At 43.1% G+C, this 11752-nt stretch overlaps 1 protein-coding gene across 1 annotated transcript; it reads left to right on the top strand.

The window, feature by feature from the left end:
* Window positions 1-1947: 1947 nt before the first annotated feature.
* LOC133233459 (ATP synthase subunit f, mitochondrial-like) lies at window positions 1948-2911 on the top strand. Its single transcript, XM_061393281.1, has one exon. It carries the CDS (start codon window positions 2535-2537, stop codon window positions 2802-2804), a length of 270 nt encoding a protein of 89 aa, XP_061249265.1. The 5' UTR covers window positions 1948-2534; the 3' UTR covers window positions 2805-2911.
* Window positions 2912-11752: the final 8841 nt, after the last annotated feature.

Below are 11752 nucleotides of genomic sequence, written 5' to 3'. Positions count from 1 at the left end.
GATGTCGTCTGTTCCCAGAAATGCACTGTTGATGGAATACTCAAATGGCTGGAAATATTAACAGCTAATCCAAACCATCAGAATGGTTGGCTCCAACTCTAACAGAGCAGGATAAACAAAATCTTTCTAAACTAGGGAATAGCTTTGGATTATTTTTCTTTGCTTTTCCAACTCATCAGAGATAAGCTTTCATCACCAGAATGTTTTATTAATATTTTTCTAATTGGCGTTATTATTTTGTTATTTTGTTAATCAAGCTAATTACAAGCATAGCATCTTTATATCTGTATTACTGATTGGTTTCTTTCAACCATGTTGACATTTCAGCTGTTTTCGAACCAACTTTTTTCTTTCTTTCTTTTGATGAAATGGGTCATGTCTTCTTGGCTTTGAAGGTTGGCTGCCTTTTTAGGGACATTTTAATCATACTGATTGGTGTGCTTATGAAATGTATAGTGAGGACAGATTCATAGGAGGCTGGAGTGGAGAAGAAGGAAATAATTATCTGCCTAGTGTAAAATGTGTACTTGAAATGTTCTGTGTAAGCTGCCAACTATAAAAGGTCACGAAATAATGGTGTGAGCTATTTAGGAGAACACAGTTGTTTTGTGTCTGGTCTCAGCCTATGGATAGTGATGTTCTCATGAAAAATGCCTGGGGGTGCTCACCCTGGCAGCTCTTACTTCTTGCGAGACCCCATAGACATTTCCCCAACCGATGTTGTTGGGTGTGGAATGGCCCTGCCCTTTTATAGTTGCAAATTGTACCTCAGCAGCAACTGATTGCATTAGGGAACTCTGAAAAGCAAGTTTTATGATTCAGAAGTCCTGGAGGGTACAGGGCACACCTGGGGTCACACAGTGGGGTTGGGTGTAGGGCAGCGAAACCCAGGGCTTTACTGGGCTGGAAGGCGGAGTGCCTAGGGTTTCGCAGCTTCACTTTATTGCTGAATTCCAAAGCTAGTGTGAGAATATAACCTAGTTCTTAGTATTATTTAGGGCTTCCCTGGTGGCTCAGTGGTAAAGAATCCACCTGCCAATGCAGGAGATGCAGGTTTGATCCCTGGGTTGGGACGATCCCCTGGAGGAGGAAATGGCAGCCCACTCCAGTATTCTTACCTGGAAAATCCCATGGACAGAGGAGCCTGGTGGGTCCATGAGGTCGAAGAACAGTCGGACACAATTTAGCGTGGTATTTATTATTTTAGCGACAAGTGGTATTATTTTAAATGAACACGTGTAGTTGTCTCTTGCTTCAAAGAAGCCATTACCCATTTCATCAAATCTAGCCTAAAGTGCTTTTGAGATTGATGGTTTCTCCATCCTGCTGGAATGCAGTCAATGAAAAATTTCTTGTAACTACATCGTGACATCATGGAGAAGGAAATGGCAACCCAATCCAGTACTCTTGCCTGGAAAATCCCATGGACGGTGGAGCCTGGTGGGCTTCAGTCCATGGGGTCGCAAAGCCGGACACAACTGAGTGACTTCACTTTCTTTCTTTACATCGTGACTGCCACCTGGCGGACAGTTGTTGTATGACACATTGGCTGCCTCCTGTTTTCCCAGATGGATGCTAATTTTAGAGGTAAAAATGAGGAGGTGGGGGGAAGAGTGTACTTTAAAATTGTTGAAACAGGATATATTTGCATAAAACATATTAGTGACTATTTTTTTACATAAAATTTTCATATTAGATCCTTAAATAATGACTCTGGTTTTTAAAAATATGGCTTGGTTTATTAAACCCCAGTAGATGCACAGTGTTGATGAAATGTCACTACTGCACAAAGGAGGTGACAGCTGCCAGTACAGCCTCGCAGAAGCTGTGCTTATTGCTGCTGCTGCCGGGCTAGGTCACTTCAGGCGTGTCCGACTCTGCAACCCCATAGACAGCAGCCCACCAGGCTCCCCCTTCCCTGGGATTCTCCAGGGAATATATATTCTCCAGTGATGTCACTATATAATTTAGTCCTGATCATCTTCCTTTTCTCTCTCTCTCTTTCCTTTCAGAAAATGTAGATAGAAGGTTATTCACAGTCAACTTCTCTTTCAAATAAAAAAGTTACTAGCAGACCTCATAAGATAGTTGTGGGTGCTTTTGGCCCCTCGGTGTGCCAAGGGACAGCCCTCAGTGCATTTCTACTGTGAACATACACACACGCCGACTCCTACGGGAGGCCTGGTTCCCCTACTGATTACTAGCTGTGTGAGTCTTGCACTTCTCTGGGTGTCCGTTTCCTTGACCGTCTGATGGATACACTCACCCGTCCTCCCAGCTCTGAGGGACTCCTACGTGAAGCCAATGAGGCGATGTGCAGATGCATTTTGGTATCTATTAAAGCTTTCTGCAAATGTATAATGAAAATGACTGAAAAAATTCTTGGAGAGTGTTTTGGCAAGTGCCTGAGGTGGTAGAAACAAAACTTCTCAATTTAATTTTTTTTGACTTTTAAAATAATTTTGGAACAAAATCCAAGGGTTGGATCTAAGTCTGTGTGTGGTAAAGAATTTGGCCAACCTTCAGCTTTAAAAATGATGACAGAGGACTCCAAGATGGCGTCAGTCGTACCACTGAAGAAGCTCCTGGAAGTCGAACTAGGGGAGCTGCCAAGCAGGATACGCATGCGGGATTTCACCCCGTCAGGCATCGCTGGAGCATTTCAAAGACGTTACACCAAGTGCGTGAACCAGAAGAGAGGCAGCATCGCGGGGCTCTCTCTGGTGCTGGCGGCCTACGCAGTTTTCAGCTACTGCCGTTCTTACAAGGAGCTCAAACACGAGCGGCTACGCAGGTACCACTGAAGAGGGCGAACTCTGCATTCCTGATCATCACCTTTGCCCGGCACCCCTGAATCCTTTCATATCCTGATGGAGAATTAACATCCAATAAACAATGACTGGTGAAAAAAAAAAAAAAAAAAGATGACAAACTTATCTTAAGGGCTGGCCATCAGCCCACTGCAGTGGCATTCCAGTCCTGCTCAGTAGGCAGAGCACAGGTTGGGGGAAGCCCACCCAAGAGCAGCCTCAACTTTCTCCCTGGTGCACGCTTCCGTGGCAGGCACGTGGGGACTCCCTGAGCATAAACCCCTCTCTTCAGGCAGCCAAACTTCAGAGCCCTCGTGGTCTCCAAAATGAGCCCTTGAGGCTGTGGGAAGCTTGTGACTCAGGAGCCCAGTGGGGAGCAGACTTGGGGCCCCTCAAAGCAGGAGAACTCTCCTGGGGCTTCCTCACTTGGGGATTCCTCTCTCCCTCTCCTCTTGATGGCCCCATATTGGAATAATCCTCCCCAGGTCCAGACTATTTGTCTGACAGAAGGATTATAAGGATTGTGTGACACTGGCACTGGGTGATGTAGAAAATCTGACCTCTGGGACCTGTGGGCTGCAAAAAATCTCCTTCAGTCATGATCATGGAAAGTCATTTTTAGCAGCAATGAAAATCATGGCTGCTTTCTGTTACTTGGTAACTAGGTTAGCCTATTTACCAATTTTAGGGCAAAACTTTATTGGAGATGATATGTGCTTATGTATATAGTTAACTTTATTAAAATGTCTTTATAATGAAACTGTTATATAATGTGTGTATATATGAGTGTGTGTCATGTTCATACATCAGTATAAGCATATCGACATTTATGGGAAGTTCTGATTATTGGAAGTGACTGGCAATGAATGTACCTGAGCCATTCTTGTGCAGAATCTTCAGTCTCTGGGAACCCCAAGGACCTAAGTATGACCCAGGCAACTGATTTAACACCCACCAGCTTGGCTATTCAGGATTTACCTGCAGCTGCCCTCCAGGTAAAGCTGTCCAGGAGCCAGAGTTTGGAAAACCCCTACTGATACTTTAGGTGCCTTGAAGCCATTGGCTGAAACACAGAGAAGGTATCATTGGGTGGCTCTGGGATGTGACCCAAATGTTCTTGCTTTGCAGAGCCATTTTATTTATTTTTCAAAAAATTAGAAATGTCATCTTTTTTACAACTCAGATCTGAAGGCATTTCCTTTGCAGTGGAGAAAGGAGAGACTTCTGTCACCTGTAAGAGAAGGAACAGGCTTGACTATTCTGATGCACAGTAATTACTTGGGGTTACAGAACATACTGGAGTGAAGTGAGAGTTCTCTGAGGAATGGCTGAGCTGAGGCTCTGCCATCTTGCCTCATTAAAGGCTGCTCTGTGAATGCTGGTGAAAGAGAGGGAGGGGGAGGGAAGGAGGAAAGGAGGAAATTGGCAGGGTCCAAGCTTTTAGGAAGCAGGTGTCAGGTTCAACAAGAATCATTTAGTCCTACTAAAGATAATCTAGAAGGATCTTTTTGGGGAAAGTATCCTGTTTCTCAATATGTAGGAGTTCTAAGCCAAGCACAAATTGTGTCCTCTCCAGGCAGTTAGACTTGTCTGGACAGATGGATGAATTATAGGAGCCATGTTGTTCGGGGTGGAGGCTCTTCTCTGGGAAGGTTAGTGGAGGAGGTTCAGATAGCGAGGGATGGAGAGAGATCAGGCTGAATGTGCCTGATCCTGGCTCCTGGGCTGGTCCTCTGGAATCTGAAATCATACCCAAGTCTTAGAGAGAGGGGAGGGGTGGGGAAGGTGAGCAAATGCAACCAGGACTAAAGGAGCTGGGTTTGAGTTTTTTAAATTGAAGTATAGTTGATTTACAATGTTTTAGTTTCAGGTATACAGCTGAGTGATTCAGTTATACATCTATGTATATTCTTCTTCAGATTTTTTTCCATTGTAAGTTATTACACAGGATGTTGAATATAGTTCCCCATGCTGTATAGTAGGTCCTTGTTATTATTTTATATATAGTAGTTTGTATCTGTTAATCCCAAACTTCTAATTTATCCCTACCCCGCTACCCTCTCTGGTAACCATAAGTTTGTTTTCTATGTCTGTCTATTTTAGTTTTGTATATAGATTAATTTGCATTACTTTTTAGATTCTGCATATAAGTGATATCATATGATATTTGTCTCTTTTTTACTTACTTCACTTAATATGATAATCTCTAAGCCCATCCATGTTGCCTCAAATGGCATTATTCCATTTTTTTAAATGACTGAGAAATATTATATTGTATATATATCAATTGCATCTTCTTTCTCCATTCATCTGTGGATGGACATTTAGGTTGCTTCCATGTCTTAGTCACCATAAATAGTGCTGCTATGAACATGGGGTACATGTATGTTTTGAGTTAGAGTTCTCATCTTATCTGGATAAGATGCCCAGGAGTTGGATTGCTGGATCATATGGTAGCTCTATTTTTTAGTTTTTTAATGAACCTCCATACTTTCTCCACAGGAGGCTGCACCAATTTACATTCCCATCAACAGTATAGGAAGGTTCTCTTTTCTCCATACCCTCTCCAGCACTGGTTATGTGTAAACTTTTTCATCATGGCTCTTCTGACTGTTATGAAGTTAGGGTTATCATGGTTTTGATTTGCATTTTTCTAATAATTGGGCTTCCCTGGTAGCTCAGCTGGTAAAGAATCTGCCTGCAATGCCGGAGATCCTGGTTCAAATCCTGGGTCGGGAAGATCCACTGGAGAAGGGAATGGCTATCCACTCCAGTATTCTGGCCTGAAGAATTTGTCCACGGGAGTGGCAAAGGGTCGACATAACTGAGTGACTTTCAATTTTCACTTTCCACTTTCTAATAATTAGCAATTGTGCCTTTTCATGTGCCTATTGGATGTCTGTCTGTCTTCTTTGTATGTTTTCTAGACTGAGGTGTTTGTTGTTTTTTTTTTTAATTGAGCTGTATAAGCTGTTTGCATGTTGTTGGTATATAAGGAGCTGTTTTTGTGAAAAGTTTTTAGCGTTCATGTGGCAAAGTGGGACAGAGTCTGGGAGAGGGATTTTCTCCTTGTTTCCTTACACCTGTTAAAAAGTTTAGCATCAAAAATCAACTGTGGTTAAACAGAAAAGGAATGGACTGAAAAGCCATCATTTCACAGAAATACCAGGAAGCTTGAAAGGAAGGCCAGCGGAAGGCTGGGATAAGGGAGACCAGGCATCTACAGGCCCATAGCGCTGTCTTGCCAGTGAGGAAATGGCTGTGATAATTTGTACAGTATCTGCTTCTCCCAGAAACTGGACATTGCTGTGCTCACTGCTGCCGCTGCTATGGACTCCACTGTTCTTAGTGCTTTGTGTCAACAGACACCAAATAAAAAATCTGGAGTGGGAGCATCTGGTTGGTTAAACCTTCATCACATACTTGCATTTTAGCTGCAACGGAGGCTGGGTAAAGGAGTAGCTGGGCTTTCTGGCTTCTTTAAAGGGAGGTGATTTAAGACATTGTTTTAGGAGCGCACCTACTTCTGCTTTATTGATTATGCAAAGCCTTTGACTGTGTGAATGAGTGAGTGACTGTGTAGACCACAACAAACTGGAAAATTCTTCAAGAGATGGGAGTACCAGGCCACTTTACCTGCCTCCTGAGAAATCTATATGCAGATCAAGAAGCAACAGTTAGAACCAGACATGGAACAACAGACTGGTTCCAAATTGGGAAAGGAGTATGTCGAGGCTGTATATTGTCACCCTGCTTATTTAACTTATATGCAGAGTACATCATGTGAAATACCAGGCTGGATGAAGCACAAGCTGGAATCAAGATTGCTGGGAGAAATATCAATAACCCAAGATATGCAGATGATACCACCCTTATGGCAGAAAGTGAAGAGGAAATGAAGAGCCTCTTAATGAAAGTGAAAGAGGAGAGTGAAAAACCTGGCTTAAAACTCAGCATTCAGAAAACTAAGATCATGGCATCTGGTCCCATCCCGTCATGGCAAATAGATGGGGAGACAATGGAAACAGTGACAGACTATATTTTTTTGGGCTCCAAAATCACTGCAGATGGTGACTTCAGCCATGAAATTAAAAGACGCTTGCTCCTTGGAAGAAAAGCTATGACCAACCTAGACAGCATATTAAAAACCAAAGACGTTACTTTACCAACAAAAGTCTGTCTAGTCAAAGCTATGGTTTTTCCAGTAGTCATGTATGGATGTGAGAGTTGGACTATAAAGAAAGCTGAATGCTGAAGAATTGGTGCTTTTGAACTGTGGTGTTGGAGAAGACTCTTGAGAGTCCTGTGGACAGCAAGGAGATGCAACCAGTCAGTTCTAAAGGAAATCAGTCCTGAATGTTCATTAGAAGGACTGATGCTGAAACTCCAATACTTTGGCCACCTGATGCGAAGAACTGACTCCTTAGAAAAGATCCTGATACTGGGAAAGATTGAAGGCAGGAGGGGAAGGAGATGACAGAGGATGAGATGGTTGGATGGCATCACTGACTCAATGGACATGAGTTTGAGCAAGCTCCAGGAGTTAGTGATGAACAGGGAAGCCTGGCGTGCTGTAGTCCATGGGGTTGCAAAGAGTTGGACATGACTGAGCAACTGAATGACTTTAGGAGCACCAGGGAATGGGTGAATTTACACAGGAAATAAAATGTGCCTGGTCTGGAAAAGTTAGCATAAAGCCAAAGATAATGACAAACTGATTGTCAGAATAAATTTGTTTTAAGATGAATCAACCAGTTATCTATTTACTTACCTTTATGTACAAAAGAAGAGAAAAGAAAGAAAAAGTTCTAAGAATATTTGTTTTTTAACAAATATCATTTGTTTGAATGACATGGATACGCGCCATTACACACTTGTCTGAACCCAGAGAGCGTATAACACCAAAGGTGAACCCTAATGTGAACCATGGACTTTGAGGGATTAAAATATGCCTCATATTTTAAACATCATTTGTAGCAAGGGTTCCACTCTGGCGGGGATATTGATAAGGGTGCATGTGAGGGAACAATGACATATGGGAAATCTCTGTATCTTCGCTTATTTTTGCTGTCAGCCTAAAACTGCCCTAAAAACTTAAGTTCTTAAAAATTAAAAAGCAGGGACTTTCCTGGTGGCACAGTGGATAAGAATCTGCCTGCCAGTGCAGGGGACACAATTTCAGTTCCTGGTCCAGGAAGATCCCACATGGTGTGGAGCAACTAAGCCCATGCGCCACGACTACCAGCCCACGCTCTAGAGCCTGTGAGTCCCGGCTGCCGGGCCCACGAGCCCCGGAGCCTGGGAGTCCCGGGGCCTGGGAGTCCCGGCTACCGGGCCCACGAGCCCCGGAGCCTGTGCCCCACAGCAAGAGAAGCCACCACAGTGAGAGGCCTGGGCCCCGCAATGAAGAGTACCTCTACTCTCTGCGCAAAGCCTGCACAAAGCAAAGAGCCAGTACAACCAAAAATAATTTTTTTTAAAACATTAAGAAATATTCCTTGGTATATACATTTCCTTAGTATATAAAGAACTTTTTACATAAGAACAAGGACAATAACCTAACAGAAAAGTAGGACAAGTGATCACTTAAATACCAATGGCTTGGCTTGTGAAAAGTTGTACGATTTTGCTTGCAATTAAAGAATTGTAAATTAAAGTGGGAACGAGCTACCATTTTAAATCATTAGGATGAAGATTAAAAAGCTAGAAACCCTGGAGGGACGATGAACAGTCTTCACCTACTCGAAGATCATGAAGGTATTCTCCTACGTTCTCCTCCAAAGATCGGTGTTTAGGTCTAGATCTATAATCCATCTCTAGGTAACTTTTCAGTAAGATGTGAGAGCTGAAATTTAATTTTTTCTCACAGTGATATTTAATGACCCAGGGCTGTCTATTGAAAAAAAATGTTTGCTCCACTGAGTCTCAGTGGTGTCTTTGTGTAAATTAATAGACACATATGTATACATCTGTTTCTAGATTCTCTATTCTGTTCCATGGGTTTATTTGCTTTGTCAACACCTGTCTTAATCATTGTACCTTTATAGTAAGTCTTGAGATTGGGTAATTTAATTCTTCTACATTGTTCTTCAAGTTTTGACCATCCATTTCCATATGCTGAGATTAATCAAAGTGTGTTTCTTTAAAATAGTCATAAGTGATTCTTGTTTGTTTCTTTAGTCCAGTCTCTCAACCAGAATGTTTGGAATTGTACATTGAAGGTTGAATTTATTTATTTTTTTAATTTATTTATTTTTTAAATTTGTCCATAAGACTGATCTATACATCGGTGTCTCTATTTCTGTCTCGTACACAGGGTTATTGTTGGTGCTGTTTGTTTTCTATTTGTCCCACCTATTCTTTGTTCCCGTATTTTTCATTTCCTGCCCTTTTTGAATCAATCAAGTGTATTTTTTAAATTATCATTCCACTTTATCTTCTCTGTTAGCTTTTCAGTTCTGTATTATTCTTTTGCTTATCTACTGGTCAGGCCTCGTCAAAGTGAATTTCGTATATATTGTATTTGTTCCTCTTTCTCCTGGAGAATCCAGTGCTTCTCCCCATTCAGCCCAGGTACTCCACAAGATGCTGACTCTCAGCTGAATGGGTACGACTGGTGGGTACTAGGGTAAGCTCAGTCTCCCTGACCAGTTCAGAAATAATCATGTGCCCTAACTGCAATGAATGAGGCTAGAGGAGAGGTTTCCTGGAAGCTTCTTCACTCGGTTGGAAAGGGGTATGGGACACCTCTTTCTCCCAATGGGCTGGACAGAAGCCAGGAAGCACATAGTCCCTGTTACTGGAAGTCACACTGTGAGACTTAAGGCAACCAGACAGAGGATAAAGCTGGACTGCAGCCAACAGAGTGCAGAGTCTGAAGAAATCTGGGTCTTACTTGACACACTGCTGAGCTGCTCTAAACCAACCTTGCAGTGCGCCTAACTCTGGACTTCCTCCCGTGTGAAAAAGCACACTCACTTGTTTATTTGAGCCATCTTAGAAGGCAATGGCACCCCACTCCAGTACTCTTGCCTGGAAAATCCCATGGATGGCGGAGCCTGGTAGGCTGCAGTCCATGGGGTCGAGAAGAGTCGGACACGACTGAGCGATTTCACTTTCACTTTTCACTTTCATGCACTGGAGAAGGAAATGGCAACCCACTCCGGGTGGGGGCTTACCGTCTATGGGGTCGCACAGAGTTGGACATGACTGAAGCGACTTAGCAGCAGCAGCAGGTGGATCTTTCTTTTTTAAATCTTTTTTATTACGATGTTGTGTTAGTTTCTACTATACAGCACAGTGAATCAGCCACACACAGGCACATATCCACTCCCTTTGGGACTTCCTTCCCACTGAGGTTGCCACAGGGCATTAAGAGTATATTCTCATTGTGAGAATAAATACTCTCTGTGCTCTAGAGTATATTCTCACTGTGCTGTGTGCTCAGTCGCCTCAGTTGCGTCTGACTCTTTGTGACCCCATGGACTGTAGCCTGCCAGGCTCCTCTGTCCGTGGGATTCTCCAGGGAAGAGTACTGGAGTGGGTTGCCATTTCCTTCTCCAGGGGATCTTCCCGACCCAGAGATCAAACTCAAGTCTGTTGCATTGAAGGTGGATTCTTTACCCACTGAGCTACCTGGGAAGCCCACAGTCTCATTAGTTACTTGTTTTATACATAGTATCAATAGTGTTGTCTTATTTTATAGCTAAAAGCATCCTAATAACAGACACAAGAAGTATACATTACTTTTATATTCAGAAAAATAATAAAGGTCAAGGTTTTAAAATGTCTAAGTACTAGAGACCTGACATTTGCTTCCTAAAGCCATAGAAAGAATTTTCTTCCCCCAGTTCATTCCTGCTAGACAATGGGTTTTGTTATCTACTATATCATAGTGGTTTGTGGTTGGTTAATCTGTATAACATTGAGAGCTGTGAGGCACTGTAACCATGACCCCAGCAGTTAGCACAAAGCTTGACGTTTGTGCTAAGCTGTAAGACAACAGTGGTTGATCTATTTGATTTGTCCCCAAGTAGGAGGCTATGTGGGAGAAGAAAATGGCAACCCACTCCAGTGTTCTTGCCTGGAGAATCCCAGGGACGGGGGAGCCTGGTGGGCTGCCGTCTATGGGGTCGCACAGAGTCGGACACGACTGAAGCAACTTAGCAGCAGCAGCAGCTGCAGCAGCAGGAGGCTACATGAAAGCTGACCAAGGACACTGTGCTCTCTTGGAGGGGGTCCCATAACATCTCATCAACATAGGCAGGGCAGCATTATCTCTAAAAGAAGAACCATGCAACAGCACAGTGGTTTATTTTCTGAAGAGGGTGGTCAAGCCAAACTCTGGCTCGGTTGGGTAGATGGGCTCTTCTTTAAATACAGATACTCTGGGAACTTCCCTGGTGGTTCAGTGGTTAAGACTCCACCTACCAACGCAGGGGGTGCAGGTTCAATCCCAAGTCAGGGAGCTAAGATCCCACTTCTTATGGACAAAAACCCAAAACATAAAACAGAAGCAATATTGTAACAAATTCAATAAAGACTTTAAAAATGGTCCACATCAAAAAAATCTTAAAAAAAAAATACTGACACCCTGTTCCTGACACAGATGAGGAGGCCTCTGAGAAAGGGACTCACTGAGGCAGAGGTGCATGCAATTGACTTACTTCTTATTGACAGCCTCCTCGGAAGAGGAGCAAACACCATAGCAGCAAGTAAGAAGAGAGAGTTTTCGTACAGGCATGCGTCAGGGAGGAGGGGTTACCTGGCCCTGTAGATGAACCCTGTGAGTTGGCATGGGCTTAGGAGGCCAGCACTTCAGTCAATGCCTGTCTCCAGGGAAATCCTAGAACACAAAAATAACAAGATAAGCTCTTTGGTATTTCTGGATGCCAACTTCTGTCCTGGGTGTTGAGGACTCCTTTTTATCCAAAAGGTAAGCA

The sequence above is a fragment of the Bos javanicus genome, chromosome 20, assembly GCF_032452875.1.
Source record: "Bos javanicus breed banteng chromosome 20, ARS-OSU_banteng_1.0, whole genome shotgun sequence".
NCBI lineage: Eukaryota > Metazoa > Chordata > Mammalia > Artiodactyla > Bovidae > Bos > Bos javanicus.
Note: the sequence above shows the minus strand (reverse complement) of the source record. Positions and strands in the feature narration are given on the sequence as shown.

Bases quoted from the DNA above. Each gene is read 5' to 3' on its own strand.
- LOC133233459 (XM_061393281.1), top strand. From the start codon at position 2,535: ATGATGACAGAGGACTCCAAGATGGCGTCAGTCGTACCACTGAAGAAG.